The 23,650-nt window shown below is 35.1% G+C and overlaps 1 protein-coding gene and 1 pseudogene across 1 annotated transcript in view; both read left to right on the forward strand.

The window, feature by feature from the left end:
• LOC145059341 (uncharacterized) overlaps positions 1-16,610 on the forward strand; it is a 55,473-nt gene extending 38,863 nt beyond the window's left edge. Inside the window, exons 16-24 of the mRNA XM_079007198.1 lie at positions 14,442-14,504; positions 14,582-14,641; positions 14,728-14,889; positions 15,125-15,198; positions 15,278-15,371; positions 15,551-15,687; positions 15,791-15,871; positions 15,958-16,063; positions 16,326-16,610. Of these exons, the coding sequence (XP_078863324.1) occupies positions 14,442-14,504; positions 14,582-14,641; positions 14,728-14,889; positions 15,125-15,198; positions 15,278-15,371; positions 15,551-15,687; positions 15,791-15,871; positions 15,958-16,063; positions 16,326-16,397 (849 nt within the window). The 3' untranslated portion in view covers positions 16,398-16,610. The remainder of the gene's footprint in view (positions 1-14,441; positions 14,505-14,581; positions 14,642-14,727; positions 14,890-15,124; positions 15,199-15,277; positions 15,372-15,550; positions 15,688-15,790; positions 15,872-15,957; positions 16,064-16,325) is intronic.
• A 4,611-nt stretch (positions 16,611-21,221) lies between these two features.
• LOC145059953 (secreted RxLR effector protein 161 pseudogene) lies at positions 21,222-21,947 on the forward strand (annotated as a pseudogene).
• Positions 21,948-23,650: the final 1,703 nt, after the last annotated feature.

Below are 23,650 nucleotides of genomic sequence, written 5' to 3' on the forward strand. Positions count from 1 at the left end.
ACTACTCATCTAGTACTCAAATCATTAAGTACTTAATCTTTATCTTCTTCTAACATCTCTTAAGTATTATATACAACACCATTACATCTATACATACATACATATTCATTTATATGATTACAATGCATATAATCATATTCTAACTCTTTCTACCATCTCTCAAGTATTTAACAAATACCCTTCTCATCTAACCATACATTCTCTAGGTATATATACATGCTCTAATACATGTTTCTAAACATATACCTCATATACACTCTAAATATATGTATATGCCCAACTACATGCTTTGAAATTTATATTCTTAGTCTATTTTCATCTAGTAACTTGAGGGCATTCACTTAGTGCCTCAAGGTAAAACATATATATATATATATATATATATATATATATATATATATATATAATTCACCATGCTAGTTAATGAAGACGAACTACCGTTTAGATCCCAATCTTTAATCGATGCATCATGACCCATGTTCTTGCTCAAGGCATAGTCATACAAAATTTCAAGTTCCTTAAAACTTGTTTTATCCTATTAAGAGCATAATGAAATTCTTATGTCAAAATGGTCATTTAACGGATCAACATTCTGTCTTTTCACTTTCTATTTCTCAATCCAATACAAAAGGTTAATTTAGCATCCCATACTACATAATTCATTACACTTATTTCTAGGACATCAATTTGAAATTACCACTAGTTAGGGTTTTCAAAAACTAACTATCAATAGGTTGATTTCACCATGGAAATTACCCACAAGGCTTGATCAAAACTCCTAAACACCCTTAATAGCATCATATACATGCTATAGGTTGAATAAACCAAGCATTCTCCCTAATGTAGCACATTCACTATTAAAGCTCAAAGCTTAAGAAAATAGAGAAATCATTACCTTAGGAGTGTAAGGATGTTAAGCCCCTGTTAGGCTCTATCTGTAGCTTATCCAATCTTTTTCTCAACCTCAAAATCGCCCGTTATCTGCTCCCCCCAAATATGAGGTGTTTTTTTGGTTCGAAATGAAGCCTTAACAGGTTTAAAACCCGTGTTTTGATTGTTTAACAATATCGTGCTGGGATGTTGACCGTGCCATGAGGCATGCTATTAGTTGATGGTGGAATGTCTACCATACTGTGAGGTGTACTATTAGGTTGTGGTCAAGTCTCTGGTCGAGTCGCAGTGCCAATCTCCCATAACATGTTACTTTTTCCACCATGTCGTGGTACCAATATACCATGCAGTGGTGCAAAGTACCTTTCCTTCTACTTATAAAGATGTACTTTCTCTAAATTACCGTTCTCTCTCATCATGTCATGGCAAGCACCTTGCCGTGCCATGGTGGCTGTAGATTAGCAACCTTTGATTCCATTCCAGCTTGGGACGGTTTTTCTTCCAACTTATAACACGTATAACTTCTTCATTTCAAACCCATTATCTATATCTTTATATACACTCGAAGGTGGAGATACGTTCTACAAATCTTTTAAGTCATTTCTTACTGACTTAATACGGGTGTTAATTTGTTAAATCACAAAGTTGGCCCAAAAAGCATAAAATTTCCTATTTTAGCCATTTTCCTAAACTACATCCTCTCACCTGTTTCTTTTTCTTGAACGTATTTATCAGATCACATCTTAGTGAATTAAACTTATTGTTTCCATTTTCATGAATTCATAACTTCATAAACTTATAGAATTCTCATAAATTACAAATTTTCCATTTTGGTCAACATCTGGATGGGGGCTCTTCTAAGGGTGATGGAGGCTAAAGGTAGTCGAAACTCAAAACCCTAGCCCCCATATCCTTTATATATATGCCCTAAATCTTGAAACTTAGGGTTTTATGTGCATTGTGATATCGCATTGTGGCTACTTAATAAGTGTCATGTCGTGGTGATGTGGCACTACCACGCTCTGGTAATCCACTCGCGACGTTGCGGTGGAGGCAAAAACTCAAAATCCAAGTCTTTAAAACACAAGGAACTTCAAAAGAATAATACCTAGGATACAAATGTTATAGTATTTATATGATAATATATCTTGTTTGATCTTTCTTGCTAAATTCATTCTACGACACTTGTCTCTATGCTTCCACATCAATTAATTGTTATAAGAGCTTAAGGGAAGGTAATTTTTAAACACACTGACAATTTTCAAAGTGTTAATGGATATATTTCTTAAAATGGTATCATCAATGGGTGAAGAGTTGAGTTGGATGACATTTTAGTTATGATTTTCGTAAGTTTCCTTAAACAGAAAACTATAGAGACATTCAGGGTGAGTTTTGGTTTTGTAATATTATGGGCATTTCTGTTTTATAATTAGGTTAAAAAAACAAGTTTAATATCCGAATCTACTTCATTGAATTATATTTGGTTTGTCTCTTTTATAAATTGTCAACATCATTTGATTATGTGTTTTCCAAATCTAGAATATAAAGTGATTGACAAAAGTCATCAAAGAAATCATGAGTATTCTTGAGGATCAATAATATAGGGAGTTTCTTGTAAAAACATAGCTAAATAATAGAGTTCCAAGCTATATAACATGAGATGTAACATAAATTTTGGGGTCTGTGCACATGAATACAAGAATGAGTCTTCTATCCATGTGGCTTATTGCACGATAGTCTAAGGGGATTACCTTACTCATGCATCTTAAATAAGGAAAATTAATGTAAAATTTTCTAAGTGTTACAACTGTATCAAGTAGTTTCATAAATCATGGGCCAAAACTATTTCAAGTCATGTAAAAGTTAATAGCTAATGAATTTTTGCAACAATATTAATACACAATATATTATGGTCATTCATATGGTGATTGACAAGTTCAAGGGCAACAATAATTTTAGCATATGACATATCAAAATATAATACAATTTTGGTTTCATTATTGCTTTTGTATGAAAACATTATTAATTAGTTTGTGATTAATCAAGTTACCAAAATATAGGAGGCCATGTCTTGAAGATTAAACTCATATAAGTTAACATACAAGGCATGACATAATGTTTATGAGGGTCAATCAGTAGGATTGAATGTTTCTCATGGTGAAGGCTGAAATGAGGATCAATCTCAAGTGGAAAAGGAAAATAAATAAGAGGAAGGTCAAGTTCTTAGAATAAAAAGCTCCACATATGACATGATTTCCACAAGTATGGAGATATTAAGTATTCAAAATGGATGTCCCAAAAAAATCAAGGAAACATATATAATATATACGTTGCAAATAATGATACGAGATTAGAAAAATTATTGGTTCTTATGGTGGTAGAATATAAGTTTGGAAGGTAACCTTAAGGGTGCTCTTTTCATATGTGTTTGAACATGGAAGAGTCTAAAACCTATTAATAAGTTGAAATCGGTAGTGTGATGATAAGGAATGACGAGTCTTTTAACGTGATTGGCATTAGGTGATAGGGTCGTGACTCTCATAGAGGTAAGGTAACTTCCAAGCTAAAGAATAAATTGGTCTCTTTAGAAACTATGGACTAAGAGGGTTCAAATACACTTTTCAATATGAGTCACCAAGGTTCAATAAAAGGGGCACTACCAGTTATAAAAGGGGTTAAAGTGTCCATGTCGTATGTGCTAAATAAGGAAACTATATTTGGTTCGACATTAGTTTTATGTTCCTAGAATTTGAATTCATAAATGAATAGACTTTCACATATGATACTTGGTCACATGGATGAAAAAGACATGATACAATTGAGCAATCAAGGGATTTTAAGCAACCACAAGGTAGCCTAAATGAAATCTTATGAGCATCATGCCTACTAGAAGGAACACCAACTTGTCTTCTCGAAGGCTATACATCAAAGGAATGACTTAACTACTTACATGCATATTGTTGGAGCGCTCTAGTGCACCATCTCTCGGAGGCACCAGGACAATTTTGGAATCAATAGGCTATACTGGAATACAAAATATACTTAAAGGTTAAACGGCTTATGATCGATCACATGCTAGATATTTGTTTAGTGATTTTTTTGTTTGGGATAAGAGTAGGTTATGTATACCCCAAAACAAGACAAACATGCTAGTTTAAAGTGTTTACTTTTCAACATCATGTTGGGTCGATGCTTTTAGGCCAATATAGTGGTGGCAATCGATGACACGACACAATAAAAATACACTACATGAAACAAAATCCAGACAAAACTAAAACTCGAATTTGTGTTTGTGTCATACAAGTGTAAAAAAGACACATCCTATTATTTTTGTGTTCCAGATTGGACATGATGTTCACACAATATCAACATGTGTTTTTCAGGTTTTGTAAGATTATAGGAATTAAATTAAATAAATGTTTATTTTTTTTTTATCTTTTCCATTTTTCTCGTGCTGGTCATTTTTATTATGTTTTAATTGGGTCGTTTTAATGCTAAAAAACAAAATTCAACATTATCTCATGTTATGTTCGTGTTATATTAAAAAGATTTCATATCAACATGCCACACCAAACCAATGCTATCAACAAGGTTATGCTACCTGGCTCAACGTTTTCCAAAATGACTATCGATTGCAAGATATCATTTGAGGTATGGTAAGGAAAAACAACATACTATGTTTGTCATCGTGTATTTGGTTGCACGTCTTATTATCATGTAAAAGATGGAAAAAACATACCGGGGCCAAAGAAAAGAATACTTTTAGGTCATTGTTACAATGTCAAAGGATGCCATATTTGGTCACCGTCCAGTATAATTTTGAGCCGACATGTCACTTTTGATGAGACATATTGTCCATGAGTGTCCTTAAGTACGTGGAGGATGACCTTACATAGATGGAGAATTTGGGTTTGAATTGATACGGAAGGGTTGGACAATCAGACATGGAAAAATTTCAGAGTCATATCCACGGAGGAGGCCATGGCCACCGGTTTCTCTAGTCCGTTGGAATATGTAATAAAAGCCACAACCTAGCTGCTAGTTTCCTCTCTGATTGGTCGAAGTTTGGAATTTGGCTACAATGTTTCTTCTAATCCTCAAAGGTGGAGCTAAAACCATATTTCTCATGGTCTATATATGGTATGAATAAAAAATAAAAAATTTATTTGTAAACCAATAAATTGTCATGTCATGGTCTTGCTCACAACCATTCGTCATCCTAACCATTTTTACGACCTCAATTTTTACACTTGGCACCACAAGGCTGGCTAGTTTTTTTTTTTTTTTTTTTTTTTTTTTTTTTTTTTTTTAAATAGATTTAATAACAAAATATTAGATAATATATTCATTTGTTTTAAAATCATATATTAAATCTTTTTTACTTTTAATTTTCCATAAACAAATTATAATATTGATATATATTTGATATATATTTAAAACTCTCATATAGTATATCATTTGGTTGTGTTGGGTTGGGTTGTCGATAAATGGTTAAAAAATAAATTTAGCTAGTTTTATATGCGGATTTGAGAGAAAATATTTTTTAACGAAAGAATAGGTTGTGATGGGTGATGGGTTATGGGCATATCTACAATCGTATGTGATCATGCAACTCTAATGACTTTGAATCTAAGTTTTTCACTAATTGAACATGAAAATTTGAGCACCAAAACAATAACCCTAGATGTAGCATATATAATTCGAAATTCATATATAAATTAGGGTTTTGAAGTTACCTTGCTTGTTATGTAGTAATAACAAGAACACCTTTGTTAATCTTGACTCTTGAAAGATTAGTGCACCAAATCTTGCACCTCTAATGGCTCACAAACACCCAATGCAAGAGGATGAAAGGAGAGACAAGGAAAATTGGCTAGGGTTTGTAATCATATGCATAGCTTGAAATTCTCATGCTTGGGGGGGTTTATATAGCTGAGGGCTGCTAGGGTTTTCAGGTGGAAATCCTAATTTTCAGATTAAGGCTTAAGCAGCCCATGGACTCCCTATTATGAGGCCTTGAACGAAAAACTTATAGGGCCTTCTATAACTTTCGTCCACTCCATCATAAGTAGTCCAATAGCCTAGTTTTACAACTATCAATGATTTGCAAAACAATCCTTCTATTATTAATCAGTTCCTTTAATCCCAAAATTAATATCAAATTAAATTCTGATTAATTACTAATTAATAATATGATTTCCAAATAATATATTAATCTTATAATATATTAATAAAATCATTTTGAGTACCAATTTATTATTTAAAATAATAAATCCTATTCTCTCTCTCTCTCTCTCCACTAGTCATCCTGTCTAGTTGAATGAGTGAAGGAAACCCAAAAGGACCATGCTACTATCAAATCAAGTACATATACCAATTAAAGTTATGGGCTTAGACACCTAATCCAAGAGTCTTCCACTTAGATAAGTCTAATAACTATGATTGCAAGTATGACTTCAAAAATTGACTAGCAATCGTAGCTTTCAAAAGCCGTTGTCGAACTTTGACCTAGTCAATGACGTGTCTTTAGATAAGGGATCAAATATTCCACCATTCTATAAGATATCGTATAGACATGAGACATGGATTATAATCATTATCTCTGTCCAAGTTTTTTGTTTCCCGATTTCCGATTTATGACTACGGACTAATTAAACAAATAAAAATCAGTCTAGGCTTGGCCAAGTGCTTAGGGTGTCATCACTAAGTCATCGGGCGGCCCACAGGTATCACTTTTATCACATTTAGTGTAAAAGGAACGGATAAACTTTGAATCATATGCTTGTACTATTTACTCATCAAATCACACACTACAATACGTTTTATAACATTAAGTTACTGATGCGGTTACGTATTATCAATGCGCAACCGACTCGTAAACAACAACACATTTGTCTCTGTTTCAAGAATATAAGATATTATCGTCTCAAAATCACTCGTAATAAAATCCATGAAGTAATTCTATGAGCGTGGGTTAATCCAATACTTAAATCTGTATTTCAAGAGTACTCATGAACATTGCAGCAAACATTTGCTATGTCTAAGCTCATAGACAATCTACAGTCGGATTCATGACAATCTTAATTCACTACTTACTTCCAAAAGTATGATCGACTGTGGATGTTTGAATAAACCAGTTATTCAGGAAGTAAAACATGCGAAGTGAAACACAAGAATAACCTACATATGGTCTCAAAACTTTTGAATATAAATAATCCACTTATTATTTAATAACCATACTAATAAGACTTTATTCATTGTAAAATGTTTCGATTAATCAACTAAATACTTGAATTAAACAACAATCATGCCATGCTCTAAGCACACACACTATGTTTATCTATGGTCCTTCCTTTGTGAAACATATCAATTGAACACATTTTCAATGATGCTCATTTTACAATTCTAAATCCTTATCGCAAGTGTAAGAATACCAAATTCTTGTCACTACTAGAATGTGTTAGAATCTAAACTCACATTTAATGATCCTTTTTGTAATATCAAGGCACTAAAGTCATAGAGACTTTGCCGACGATATTACAAAGCATTCCATTGGAGATTCGTTATAAAACACAATTCCATGGAAATGAAGTCTCACATTCAAAGTACATTCCTTTGAACATACTTCTTGCATTAAAGTTTCTAAATTACATATAGATTCTTAATATCCAACTCCCATAATGGAAACATTTCCATATTACCATATGACTATCAATTATGAGCAAGAATTACCTCTACTCAAAACATGTCAATACGGTCCACTCAAATTAATACCATACTTCCAACTATCCATAAGCAATAAATCTTTGGCAAACTTCAGACTGTCCTTGATAGTTGTTTAACAACTTTAGTCACATCTTGTTCAAGTCCTTTTTCCCTCTAAATGCTTGGGACATTTGGAAAATCAGAACAAGTGAATATTATAGCATATGTAATAAAACCTATATTTGAAGCATATGGGATTCGATTCACAATGTCTTAAAGAACTGATATTTGACCAGTCTCTTGCTAAAATATTTTCATATATTGAATTTCCTATGTTGAAGTATTTCAACATGATATTCATATATGATCATGACTAAGTTCCATTAAAACATCAATCTAAACTTTTAGATTTTAAATGAACTATTAGTGCCCTCTCCCTTAAGCCTTACTATAGCGAAACAATTTCCAAACTTTGTTTCCTATAAATAGTACTGCTAACTTGGAACACCTTACATAATATTCATGCTCCCACTAGCATACCAATTATGTTCTTACCAACATAACAATTATACTCCCACTAGCTTTGACATGTACTCAGAAATCAGCTGCACTTCTAGAAAACAATAATTATTGTCTTTCTTACCAAAGTTCAGATTTTTGATACGTGGCACTTTGACAAGTCTTTATGAAGACTTCTCAAGCTCATACACCTTTCATTAGATAGCCTACGTGTGTGTCTAAACCCTTTCAGAACTTATAGTAATAAGTTCGAATGTTCAAACTATTTTCCATTTCTCACAATTCGAACTATGAAGAGGGATGCCGTAATAATACTCGAATTTGAGAAAGCAATTACCACAATTGCTAACCATAATGATATTAATCAATCCTCTAAAATCTACCAGTGAAAGCGTTTCCTCACAATCATTTTCACGAAGTAGAGAGAAACCTCTTGCCACTTAGATTTTATGGTGTATGTGTTCCTATCCATGCAAATTTGTCATTCCCAGCCCTTATCATAAGACAAGGTTTATGACAAATTCAAACTCATATGGACTGAACTTGCTTAATCTTAATTTCTTGAAACCTAGTAGCACAAGGGCCTACCAGTGCTTCCAAGTTATTGAGTAGCTTACCCATACTAATCAATGCACTTTCACTGATCAAGGTGTTTTGCCTTATCCAGTCAAATGAAAACTCACAGAACTCACATGCATAGTCAACTTAAATGGAATGCGTATAGAAACAAGAGTGTGTAAACATGATAGGTTGTCAACCTCAGGCCGTGTGCTAGTGATAACTAATATGTTTTTTCTTGATTGTCTCCTGAAACTTTTCAAGATCAACTAGACTCCTACTAACGTCTTGACATATAAGATTCTTTCGTTAAGGAACATCCTGATGGGTTTTAGGTATAAGAAACAATCCTATGTGCTCATACAACCCTAAAGCTTGGATCTAGGTTTCTCTATTGTGCATGCTTTGATTCCACGACTTGAAAACCTAGATCTAACATATATAGCTCGAAATTATCATGATGAAAATAGATCTAAGTGTTTAGCTCTTCCAAGTAGCTTGAAATCCTTGTAATCTTCTTGATCTTGAGCTTAGAGTCACAATTGTAACTCCTCTAATGGTTCACAAACCCCACAAGCAAGAAGGTAATATGAGAGGGGTTGAGAGTTGCTGGAAATCGGCCCTAGGGTTCTCTTAGAAGCATGTGTAGCCGATTCCTCTAGCCTAGGGGTCTTATTTATACTTACAGGCTACTAGGGTTTCAGTCTAAACCCTAATGGACAGCTTAACCACCAAGCAACCGAAGGAGCCTTTTGGAATAAGGCCTTGGACGAAAATATGATGGATCCCTATCATAATTTCGTTCCCCTTTTAATCCATAAGGCTTCCTTAGCCCAAAAACCAACTATCATACATTTGACAGTTTATACCCCTTTATTTAATTAATCTCTTTTAGCCACCAAATTAATTCCTAATTAATTTATGACTAATACTAATTAAATAAATATGATTTCTCCTTTAATATATTATTCTTATAATATATTAATAAATCATAATACTCCCTCTTTCTCCTTAAATTACCTTGTCAAGTTGCTTTGGTGAAGGCAACCCAAAAGGACCATGCACAACCGGATCAAGTACATACCAAATACAGTTACGGGCTTAGACACTATTCCAACAGATCCCTCATCAAACAAATATTCAAGAGTTAGTGTGGGTTTTTATCAATAAAACACTTCATGTAAATGGTCATAGTTGGTTTTTGTTTTAACCAAAACATCACAACTACCAATTTCAAATGTGCAAGAGTAAGGAAAAATTTATACTCCACATTTCATGAGGCGTTATAAACCTACTTAGAATATGTTACTCAAGGTACAACTTGGAGTAACTAGAGTATAACTCTAAAACTTGATTTTGAAACGAAATATGATTCATCTTCTTGATTTTAACATTTCAACAATACTTGGTTCCTCTTCTTAGTCATATAAATGCACTAAGGTGTCCTTGGAGGATCAATTGTGACATGGTTTCTAAATCATTAAGATCATCATAAAAGATGATACTAAAGTACTCTCCTTTCCTTTCAGATTGGAGAAACTTTTATCTTTCTGCCCAATGGATTCTTTTATTCGTTCAACTATACTTTGAAACTTTTCAAGGTATCAGAATCACACTTAATCTTGTATGCATAACCATATTTACTGAACCAATAGTAAATCATGACGAATAGACTTTATCATCCTTTGTGGTGGATCTGACTAGTTCACATCAATGTGTACTAGACCCTTTAGTCCTTCACTTGACTCATATATACAATTCAAATACATATGAAAACTATGTTTCTAAATACTCCTAAGCAATCTATCATAACTCCTAAGCAGCAGTTCAAAAATCTGATCATCAAACCATGTGACCGAAATCCATTTCTAATGATCAGACTCAGTTTACTCCTCTTTTAAGCTTCCTTCTTTCTCTTCGATCCTACAAAACATCAAAATGTGATTATCACATCATGTAAGAAGAATATATAAACAGGAACTTAATAGAGTTAGATAGTGGATGTACTTGGAGTCATACAATTTGACTTTACTATCTCTGAGATCTCTCAGGTAGTCTGGGCAGATTTGCTTCCAATGCTCCTTCAATCGGCAATAGAGAGAGATGGACTCTTTAGGAGTGACACGTGAAACTATCTCAACATCGGCCTTTAACTTATGGTCAAACTTTTTAACCTTGGCCAATTTCTCTACCTTAGGAGAAGAAATCATTTCTGGACTATCATTGTTATGATTGCCTACGTCCATGGAAATTTGAGAGATAGATCTTCCAAACAAATTTGCTTGACCAGTGTGCCAAAGCATTGTTGCTTCAGCAACAATTAGTAAATATGTCAGATCAGTAAGGTTCATGTCGTGGTCTGTCATATAGTAGTCCTTAACGAACTGACTATATGACTCAGGAAGCGATTGAAGAACCTTGTCAACAGCTAGCTTCCTTGGGAAAATGACACACAACATTCCCAGTTAGTCAATGTGCGACTTCATGTTTAGTCAATGTGCAACTTCATGTTTAGAACATGTGTACACATAGAGTTTCCATCTCGGTGTTTGCATGCTAATAGGGCTTGAGAGACCTTGAACTTTTCAAGTCAACGAAAACGTGGGTCAGTGAGAATCAATGGAGGAGGTGGAGGAAGAGAAGTATGATTTCTAGTTCCACCAATACACAAGGAAGGGCATGATCTTTCACCTTGATCGACATGTGGAAGATCATCTTCAAAAAGAAAGCCTTTTCCAAAGGATTGAGGAAAACCATAATTTTCAGACCTAGACATCTACAAGGGAGAAAATTCAAGTTAGTTGACTTAATCCTTAATATAACACCCAAATGAAATATCAAGGCTAGGACCCAACACAATAATTCACAATTCAGAAAAGGGATGCCATAATGCAATTGTAAATTATTTGAAGGTAGGTAAATGACGATTTACCACTTCCACCATGAAAACGAAATTTTAAACGGATCAGGTTTTTGATGAAACTCCTAGATCCTATGAGATTAATTGAACTTTTCAATGACATGTTTAATCTCGATTATGCCCTTCAAGTTTGTGACTGAGATACCGAGGATCACAAACAAGGTGTGAATAACCATGCAAATTAGTTTGGTACTCTCGATGTCATTTATCACCTAATCAATGTGCTAGTTAACCACACACGCTCTATTAATCAATGATAATTTAGGAGAAACCCATTTCCAACAATATTAGTCCCATATTAGTGTGTCAGTTAACAACACATGCTCCACTAACGACCAACAAGTGCAATGTGCAATTTCGTGGGTTAGCATCAAATTCACATTTTCCTAAAGTAACTAAGATTGGGAATTTTAGAAAATGGTTTAGTTACTTTTATAATTCATTATACTTTTAATGAGAGTTTAATGTCCAATCCTACCCGTTCGGATAACGACCCTCCACTAGTCAAGAGTGCGGTGGGTAAGAATGGATACCCAATAATAATCATTTTATAGGCTGCTTTCTTAAACACCCCTTGTAGACCAGCTTCGTAAATAAGGCTTACTAATAATAAAACTAACTTTTCTTTTATATATATATATATATATATATATATATATATATATATAAATTTGAACTTTTAATTTTATAATAGTATAAGTGTGTATTTTAAACAATTAAAATACTAGGGTCTAATCCTTTAATAAATTAAACTTTTAATTTTATTAAATTTAAACCATTTTATAGATTTATTAATTGTCTTTTAATTAAACACTTAATTAATTTATTAATAAACTCCATGAGGGTGTATTTTTAAACTATTCCAAAATAATAGGGTTATAAAATTGAATATTTCAAAATTAAAACTATTTAATTAGATTTAAATTGTAAAACCAAAGGATGTGTCTTTGAAACTTTTCAAAACACTAGGTTAAATTTTAAAAATAAAAATAATCTTATCATTATCCAACTTTAACAAAATCCTTCAATTTTGATAAGGATATCATGTTACCATTCAAAAAATTCAGTTTTAGGCATTAAAAATGAATTATGGTAATTATCCTATTCAAAACCTGATCTGAAAATCAAAAAATTAGGCAACTGATTAATCAACTCGTTGAGTTGGACACTGAACTCGTCGAGTTTCACATTGAACTCGTCGAGTTGCAGCTTAAGACAACAAAAATCGATTTTCTTCTACTTTGGATAATATACAATTGCATTAATTCAATTGAAAAATCATAGTATCTGATACCACTGATGGGTTATGATCATATCTAAAATCTTATGTGATCATGCAACCCTCATTGCTTTGGATCTAAGTTTTTCACTAATTAAACATGCAAATTTGAACACCAAAGCAATAACCTTAGATCTAGCATATATAATTCGAAATTCATATATAAATTAGGGTTTTGAAATTACCTTGCTTGTTATGTAGTAATAATAAGAACACCTTTGTTGATCTTGACCTTGAAAGCTTAGTGCCCAAAATGTTGCACCTCTAATGGCTCACAAACACCCAATGCAAGAGGATGAGAGTAGACACAAAGAAAATCGGCTAGGGTTTGTAATCATATGCATAGGCCGAAATTCTCATGCTTGGGGGGGGGGGGGGGGGGGTTATATAGCTGAGGGTTGCTAGGGTTTTCAGGTGGAAACCCTAATTTTCTGCTTAAGGCTTAAGTAGCCCATGGATTCCCCATTATGAGGCCTTTGATGAAAATATTATATGACCTCCTATAATTTTCGTCCACTCCATCATAAGGAGTCCAATAGCCTAGTTTCTCAACGGACAAAGATTTGCAAGACAACCCCTCCATTATTATTCAGTTCCTTTAATCCCAAAATTAATATCAAATTAATTTCTAATTAATTACTAATTAATAATATGATTTCCAAATAATATATTAATAAAATCATTTGAAGTACCAATTTATTATTTAAAATAATAAATCCTACACTCTCTCAACTAGTCATCCTGTCAAGTTGAATGAGTGAAGGCAACCCAAAAGGACCATGGTACTATCAAATCAAGTACATATCAATTATAGTTACAGACTTAGACACCTAATCCAACAATAGGTTGATATTAAAATTAAAGACCAATAGACCATTGTGCGTCCATAGCTGAGTTTATGGCAGATTTAGTGAAAATAGTTTCTACCTAGAAGCATTGTTTATGTTGGTTAGGTTGTGTTCATTAGGAGGTTTCATAGTAGGATTACGTGCCATGTATTGAGACCGTATTTGATGTTTAAACTATTACCTTGGTGTGGATCACTAGTACGTGTAAAAAGTATGTTGAGCGGGTTTGATCGGGTGTGGATGCCTGCCTTTTACAGTAGCCTCCAACTTGCAGTTGGTCTTTTGTTGTTTTGTTGCTAGCTTTAATTAGTCTAGCAATATGGTTGGTGTTTGAGAAAAAAAAGTATAGTATAATACAAAGACATGATAATTCAGATAAACTCAGATGCGACACTATCCACCATTGACATTGTTTTGCCAAAATATATGATGCTAGAAGATCAAAAATAACATTTTTCCGGGACAGTGAAATAGAACCTAACATTGATTAATTCAGTTAACACATTTCTATGTTCTTAATGTGGTTGTTATTTTGTGTGTTGATGCAAGTGTCCTAGTGATTGTTGCAAAGTTCCTTTTCATAGTCATGTTGTCCATGAAATTTCATTATTTTGAATAACTTTTTGTAGCTGTAAAAGTATTTCATAGAATATAAGTACGTAACTTACCATCTCTATTAGTTCTAATTCTGTTATGGTGATATTATCTGGTTTGCCTGTAGAGTAACGAGTTTTTTTCCCTATTCCTTGACGAGACTATGTCATACTCATGTGCATTATTCAAGGTTAGTATTTCAAATTAGTTTTCAGTTTCATTGATCTTTAATTAGCGTGTACTCATTTGTCATGGTACATTGACTAGAGTGAAGATGAAGACTTCAAAGCCGCACAAATGAGAAAAGTATCTTCGTTAATTCAAAAGGTAAGTTTTTACGCATCATGTTGTCGTTGTCTTAAAGAAAATGATCTATTGGAAACAACTGATTTTTTCCTATAAAATGTGTCTAGGCAAGAGTTGATAAGTACCACCACGTTCTTGAGATAGGATTTGGTTGGGGAAGTTTCGCTATTGAAATAGTGAAACAAACTGGATGTAAATACACAGGCATCACCCTTTCTGAAGCGCAACTCAAATATGCAGAAACTAAAGTGAAGGAAGCTGGCCTAGAGGTAAGTGGGTTTTAAGAAATACCGAAAGCAAAAGATATATAAGATTTAATTTAAAAGTGAAAATCACCATCATATATATTCTGTAATCTAGAATTTTGTTTCCTTGATCTCCTACAAAGCTTTGAGTTTCACCATCTTCCTTCTACAAGTTCCTTAATAGACTTAATTTTTAACGTTGATCAAGTTTCTTTTTCTTCATTTTTCGAGTTTCTAATAAATCCACTTCATTGTTCAGGACCAAATAAAATTTCTACTATGTGACTACAGGCAATTGCCTGACACTGCCAAATATGATAGAATTATATCCTGGTGAGTTTGAGCAAATCTCGTCTCTATGATTGTATTGAAACACATATGGTTGTCTAAGAAGTTGAGTGTGTATTTTCAGTGAAATGATAGAACATGTCGGACATAAATATCATGAAAAGTTTTTTGGATGCTGTGACTCAGTATTGGCAGAGGATGGGATTTTAGTCCTGCAGGTATCTTCTGGACTCAGTTCTCTCCTTAGTGGGAGGAAACTAATGTTGATTCTATAAGATAATAAAGTCATTAGAAAGAGAAAGTGTATACTTCGATGAATATATAGTTAGAACTTGACAAAAATGAGCAATTTAAAGCATATTATTAATTTACAATTACAATCCTTGGAATATATTAGTTCACTTCAGTGCCAGACGGAAGATATGATGATTACCAAAGGAGCCCAGGGTTCATTAAAGAATACATATTTCCTGGACTATGCATACCTTCACTTACTAGATTAACATCAGCTATGGCTGCATCATCTAGACTTTGGTATGTGCTAAAATCATCGCGAGATCACCATGCTGCATGTAAAAAAATTCTTTATAACTTTTTTACTTGTCTGGAATCTCATCAAATGCTTAATGACTTGCAGTGTGGAGCATGTGGAAAACATAGGAGCACATTATTATCAAACACTCAGACACTGGAGGAAAAACTTAATGCAAAACCAAAGGTAAAGAAAAAAATTATCCTTTTATCAACTGGTGTACATTCTCATTCAAGACTTGAGTGATGGTTATTTATTTATGTAACTCCTAGCAAAATACTTGCGTTGGGCTTCAACCAAGAATTCATCCGTACATTCGAGTGCTATTTTGATTATGCAGCTGCTGCCTTTAAGACCAAGACAATTGGGAACTACCAGGTACCTATTATATAACTTGAGCAAATATTCTACCTACAACCATTAATTACTATCAAAATCATAAGTTTTTTTTTCTTTTCAAAATGATTTTGAAATTCTATACATACATATATGTGTGAGTGTAATAGACATGTTTTTAGAGTAAAAAAATTGTGTCATAGTTATGGAGTTACCGTTTTGGCTTTTCCCCAATATTATTGCAGCTAACATCCTTATAAAGTAAAGAAAATCACAATACTTTGTGTTTTATTGTTGATTGAAGGTTGTGTTCTCAAGGCCGGGAAACGTTGCCACATTTGGAGATCCTTACAAGGCTATTATTTCAGCTTATTGAAAAATGCGTGTATCCATGTCCCAAAACCAACTTTAATAACTTCTTGCATGCAAAAACCAAATATATATGGGTGTTTCATTGGTCGTGCTTGTTATGTTGACATATATCATATTGTTGTGAAACTTGTTGTATATCATGTATTTTGACTTGAGTGTAATATTACTATAAACAACCCGAAGTTGCATAATTATGTCGTTTTTTATGATTCTAGAAGTTGTGTGCTGATTCCAACATACTTAGAGTCTGAAAATCGCAACTCTAGTTATGTGGTTATATTGATGGCTTTATTTTTTACTCAATTTTCTTGATGATTAATCATCCCCAAGAAAAAGTCAGTGATACGAATGCTCATGTGCTAAGTACTAATGAAAATAGACCAAGAGTACTACAGTCTTATTTCTATAAATAAGGCGGGATATGGTATGCACAGATGCACTGTACCAGGTGTCTAGAATTTTACTCATTGTAATTGGCTCCAATGGGTGGTTCAATCGTAGACGAGTCTGGGTTGGGATTCCATTGAAGCCAGATCAACAGGCTGAGTTACCCTCACCTAAAACTTCCCGAATTTCATGGTTTCGATATTCCTCAAGCCTAGATTCAGAAGGCGTCTCTATGCTTCAAAATAAATGCTACTCCTCCTAATCTCCATATCCGTTTAGCGTAATTAACTATCTGGTACTGTTCTCGAGTTATCAGGAGGGATACTGAAATTCAGTGGAGAAATTGCAGATATTCTATTAGTGATAATGGTAGATAGTGGGGCTACACATAATTTCTTATCTCAACAGTTGATCATTGCTTTGAGTTTGTAATCCATGTTTTTTTTAGTGGAATTAACATCAAGCTTGGAGACGATCAAATGGTGTTTATCAATCAAAGGTGTCTGAACCTTCCCATTCATGTAGGGGCTGTTTGTTTTCGGTGAACGCTCTAGTTTTTGATACGGTTGATATTGATTTAATTATGTGTATGGAATGGTTGAAATCTCCAGGAGAGGTTACTCATAATTGGGACCAGGCTTGGAAGAGGATTAAGTACCAAGGAGTTGATGTCCATCTTTGTGATATAAACCTGACCACACACAAAGTCAGAAACATCTTCCTTGTTTCATGGTAGGCGTGACTTTAGTTTTTCCTATGTTTGAAAATAAGCCATACATTTGGCAGCATAATAAATTTGGTTGCAGCTATCCATGACTTTTACCAAGTAGTTAGGATTTTTAAGCTTATATAAGAAGCCGAATCGTAGGTTTGAAGAAAAGAATACATCCCATATTGTAATTTGTCTTACAAATATTTTATCAACAATAGCCTTTTGGCAACATCTCCATGCACGTCCAATTTATTTAGATAACATCTGAAACCCATATTTGTTCACAAAACTTTAGCTTTCTTGCATACAAATTATTTTATAAATTCCAACAAGTGGTATTAGAGCGAGGTTAGTGTATGCCAAAATATATGCCAAGAATGACAACTCTCGAAGGTGAAGGTGTTCAAAAAACCGAGAAGAACAGCAGTGTTACGTTACACTATCCGATGCTTACAAAGCTAAATTACTCGGTGTGGGCTATAAAGATGTGTGTGAATCTACAAGCACAAGGAGTGTCGGATGCAATTCAAAAAGACGACGTGGATGAACGAAAAGATCGGATGGCTCTTGCGGCTATCTATCAAGCGATTCCGGAGGACGTGCTACTTATGTTAGCTGAGAAGGACACGGCTAAAGAAGCATGGGAGACGCTGAAGATGATGCACATGGGCGCCGATCGAGTAAAGGAGGCTAAAATTCAAACCTTGAGAAGCAATTTCGAGGTTATCCAAATGAAAGACGGTGAATCGGTGGATGATTTTTTCATAAGGTTGAATACCATTGTAACCGGTATTCGATCTCTGGGCGAAAAAATAGAGGAGATTACGGTGGTGAAGAAGTTCCTTTGAGTCGTCCCATTACGATTTATGCAAATCGTAACATCTATCGAACAATTTGGTGACTTAAAAAACATGACTGTGGAAGAGGTTGTGGGTCGTTTAAAAACCCATGAAGAGAGGCTTCGGGGTTATGGTGAACAAGGAGACGGACCTTCCTTGTTGCTTATTCATGCCGAGTGGGCAGCACGATCCAAGAAGACCGACGGGGGGAGCTCGCCAAACACCTCAAAGGAGAGAGGTGGTCATGGTGGCCGAGGCCGAGGGAGAGGCCGATGACGAGGGCGTGGCCGAGGAGGTGGCCGTGGATGCAATGCAAACCAAAATGACTATAAAAAAGATAAAAGCAAAGTAAAATGCTTTCGGTGTGAAAAGTTTGGTCATTATGCATCAGAGTGCCCTGAAAAGAACCAAGGTGAGGAGGCAAACCTCACACAAGCCAATGAAGACCAACCCATCTTGATGATGGCAATCTCACAAGAATATGTACCCGGAAAAGTGTCGCTAAACGAGAAGATTTGTGTCAATCTTCTTGCCTCGGGGGAGAGTCGAGTGGAATCCGAGGTGTGGTATCTCGACAACGGTGCTAGCAACCATATGACGGGAGACCGCTCAAAGTTTCATGAGTTAGATGGAAATGTGACGGGTCACGTAAGATTTGGCGACGGTTCTACTGTTGCTATTTTTGGAAAAGGCTCGATTCTATTCGATTGCAAAAATAGCGACCAATGACTTTTAAATGAAGTATACTACATCCCAAGTCCAAAAAGTAACATTATTAGTCTTGGTCAAATGACGGAAGAAGGAAGTCGAGTCATTATGGACGGGTCGGATTTGACGGTATACGATAGAAATAAGATTCTACTTTTAAAAGTTCAAAGATCCGCAAACCGGTTATACAAAACTCCTTTGAAAACCGGTAGACCAACATGTCATTTAGCCATGAAGGATGAGCCGACTTGGATATGGCATTCTAGACTCGGTCATGTTAACTTTCCCGCGTTGAAGAAGTTGTCCGAAAAGAATATGACAACTGGAGTTCCAAGGATTGAACATCCGAATCAAGTATGTGAAGGGTGTGTTCTTGCAAAACAAAGTCGAATCTCTTTCCCAAACCAATCAGTTTTTCGAGCTCAAAAGCCACTTCAACTTGTTCATGCGGACTTATGTGGTCCGATCACACCCACTTCTATTGGAGGAAGCAAGTATTTTCTTCTTTTAGTCGACGATTATAGTCGGTGTATGTGGGTTTATACGTTATCCGGGAAGTTTGAAGCCTTTGGTGTTTTCAAACGTTTCAAGTTGATGGTCGAAAAAAGTTTGGGTTATGAATTGAAGACACTACGCACAGATCGAGGGGGAGAGTTTACGTCAAAAGAATTCTCATTATTTTGTGAAGAAAATGGAGTAAAAAGACATCTTACGACACCATATTCGCCTCAACAAAATGGTGTTGTAGAAAGGCGAAATCGTACAGTTATGGATATGGCAAGAAGTCTTCTTAAAGGAAGAAATGTACCCGAAGAGTTTTGGGGAGAAGCCGTTAGACATGCGGTTTATCTTCTAAATCGTTTACCTACAAAAGCGCTCACCGACATCACGCCGTATGAAGCATGGTTTGACAAAAAACCAAACCTTGAATATTTGAAGGTTTTTGGTTGTGTTGTCTTTGCCAATAGTGTAGGAGGTCATTTGAAGAAACTTGAAGAACGAAGCAAAAAGATGGTGTATTTTGGAGTAGAAGATGGAACTAAAGGGAGAGTCGGAAATTGCGGGTTAGTTGTGATGTTGTTTTTGACGAAAATGAAGGATGTAATTGGTACAAAAACAAGGAAGAGGAAGAGACGACTGCTAAAACATTCACAATAATTGAGTTGGACGGTGACGAAGTCAACCCGATGAATCCGGACATCCCCGAAGTCGATCTGGAAATTCGGACAACCCTCATGTCGAACCTGTCCAGCCCGTAACAGCCCCAAGTTCTCCTACTACAGCCCCGATTTCTCCAACTTTGACCGACACGGATAGTCCTCCAAACTGGGTTGGGCGAAAAGGACTCTGTTCACTTGCCGATATCTATAATGATTCCGAAAATGTTATCCTAGAACCCGGAGAATTGTTAATGATTGCAGCGGATCAACCCTTGAATTTTGAAGAGGCGGTTACCTATAAACCATGGCGGGAGGCCATGCAAACAGAGTTGGATGCGATCGTTAAAAACAAGACGTGGCAACTCACCGACTTGCCACCGGGTTAGAAAGTGATAGGATTAAAGTGGGTCTTTAAAGTGAAAAAAGACAATCTTGGAAATGTGGTAAAACACAAAGCTCGACTTGTCGCAAAAGGTTACGTACAAAAGCAAGGGATTGATTTTGATGAAATTTTTGCACCGGTAGCACGACTTGACACGATAAGGCTCTTTCTTGCCTTAGCAGCTCAACATGGGTAGGTTGTCCACCATTTAGATGTCAAGTCAGCTTTCCTTAATGGTGATCTTGAAGAGGAGGTCTATGTAAGTCAACCGGAAGGATTCGTTGACAAAGTACATAGTCACAAGGTGCTAAAACTATCAAAAGCTCTTTATGGTTTACGACAAGCCCCTCGAGCATGGAACATTCGCTTGGATAAAAGCCTAAAAGGACTTGGTTTTTCGAAATGTTCACAAGACACGGCGGTGTACAAAAGGAACTCAAAAGGAAAAACTCTTTTAGTTGGTGTCTATGTTGACGATTTGATCGTTACCGGATCAAACAACGAAGACATTATCGAATTCAAGGACCAAATGAAAAAAGAATTCGAAATGAGTGACTTGGGTTTACTTTCTTACTAGCTTGGAATAGAAGTGGCACAAAAGAAGTGTGGAATTTCTTTGCGACAAACGGCTTACGCAAAGATGATTTTGGATCAATTTGGGTTACTAGATTGCAACCCTGCAAGTTCACCGATGGAACCAAAGTTGAAAGTCAAGAAAGACGAAGGCGGTGAAAAAATTGACCCGACCGAATATAGACGAGTAGTGGGATGTTTGAGGTACTTGACGCATACTCGACCAGATTTGTCGTACGCGGTTGGAATTGCAAGTCGTTTCATGGAGCAACCCACCACTTTGCATTTCCAAGTAATAAAACACATTTTACGATATGTCAAAGGAACCATTGAATACGGAATCAACTATGGAAAGGGTCGTGAAGTTGAAGACTTGGTTGGGTTTAGCGATAGTGATCATGGTGGTGACAAAGTTAGTGGAAAAAGCACAAGCGGGATGATTTTCTACCTAGGAAGAAATGCGGTGACATGGCAATCTCAAAAACAAAGGACCGTTGCTTTGTCAACATCCGAAGCCGAGTTCATGGCAGCCACGGCGGCGGCATGTCAAGCCATTTGGCTTGGTAATCTCATGAAGGAGCTTACAGGTGATCATGTTATGCCTATCACATTGTATGTTGACAACAAGTCAGCAATTGAGTTGATGAAGAATCCCATGTTTTATGGTAGAAGCAAACACATTGACATTCGCTATCACTTCATAAGAGAATGTGTCGAGGAAGGGAAAGTTGTAGTGGAACATGTCGACTCAAAGGATCAGCGAGCTGACATCCTTACAAAGGCCTTGACATAAGTGAAGCACGACGAAATGCGAAATATGATCGGTGTGACAGATATTGAACTTGGTCCAGTTTAAGGGGGAGAATGTGATATAAACCTGACCACACACAAAGTTAGAAACATCTTCCTTGTTTCATGGTAGGCGTGACTTTAGTTTTTCCTATGTTTGAAAATAAGCCATACATTTGGCAGAATAATAAATTTGGTTGCAGCTATCCATGACTTTTACCAAGTAGTTAGGATTTTTAAGCTTATATAAGAAGCCGAATCGTAGGCTTGAAGAAAAGAATACATCCCATATTGTAATTTGTCTTTCAAATATTTTATCAACAATAGCCTTTTGGCAACATCTCCATGCACGTCCAATTTATTTAGATAACATCTGAAACCCATATTTGTTCACAAAACTTTAGCTTTCTTGCATACAAATTATTTTATAAATTCCAACAATTTTCAGGGTATATATTTTGGCAGGTAAATAGGGCACAACACCCATGCAACAATGCTTGTCATCAAGGGGTTGAGCTATACCAAGATTGTCAATGTTAGTAAATAAGCAGGGGTTATATTTGGAGCAGGTTTTGTAGTCATTTTTAGATGTGTTTCGGGACCCATCAGGGCTGGCTCCACCACGATCGCACGATCATAAAATTTCTTTAATCAACCCTAATGAATGCATACGTGTCGGACAATATAGATACGTATACCTACATGTCCAGAAGACTGGAATTGAAAAACGAGTGCATGAGTTACTCTCTTTGGGTAGGGATGAGCAAAAACCTAACCGAAAACCGAAAAACCGAAAAAATCGACATAACCGAAACCGAAAAACCGAAACCAAAGCAATAACCGACGATTTAGATTTGAATTTTACAAAAACCGAAAAATAACGGTTTGATTCGGTTTTGACGTATAAAACCGCCCATAAAAACCGAACCGACCCACATATACATTATTTATATTATGATTTAAACTTTTAGTTTTAGATTTTAGACTTTATCTCTTTAATACTTTGTGTTTATTTTCAACAAACTGTTAATGGTGTTAAACTTTGATCTTTTGAACACTTTTATGCTTTTATATTACTAGAATCCGTACTCTTTATTTTAGTATATTTAAAGTAGATACAATACTATTTATCGTAACGTATTTTCACTATGTTTGAACCCAAAAACTAGAAAAAAAAGGAGCTCATAAACCCACAGTTTAAAACCGAAAATCCATAAACCCAACCCGAAAAACCGAAAAACCGAACCATGCAAAAACCGAACCTATATGGTTTTAAAAACCGGAAAACTGACTTTCTACGGTTTGGTTTGGTTTTAGCCAAAAACCGACCCAAACTGACCCATGCTCATCCTTATCTTTGGGCATGATTAGGCCAAGTAAAAGGGTGTTCAAAACAGTTTATTGATTTATTCGTGTTTTAAACAGCTAATAAGTAAAAAAAAATGTATTTAGAAAACTTAAAAGCACTTTTCAGAATAATTTTTCTATTAGCTTCAAAAACTACATTTAAAAAAATATATAAAACTTGAATTTTTGAAAGTGCTTTTGGTTTCTTAACCAAAATACCTTCAAAAATCATTTTTTAAACCAAACACTTTTTAACTTAATGACTTATTGACTTTTTCACCATAAAAGCTGATCCACACACTCTTTAAAAAAATCATTTTACCACGACTATAAGCCATTAAACACTTTTATTTAAAATCA

This window comes from Lactuca serriola, chromosome 6 (genome assembly GCF_051521515.1).
Source record: "Lactuca serriola cultivar US96UC23 chromosome 6, Lser_US96UC23_V15, whole genome shotgun sequence".
NCBI classification, from domain to species: domain Eukaryota; kingdom Viridiplantae; phylum Streptophyta; class Magnoliopsida; order Asterales; family Asteraceae; genus Lactuca; species Lactuca serriola.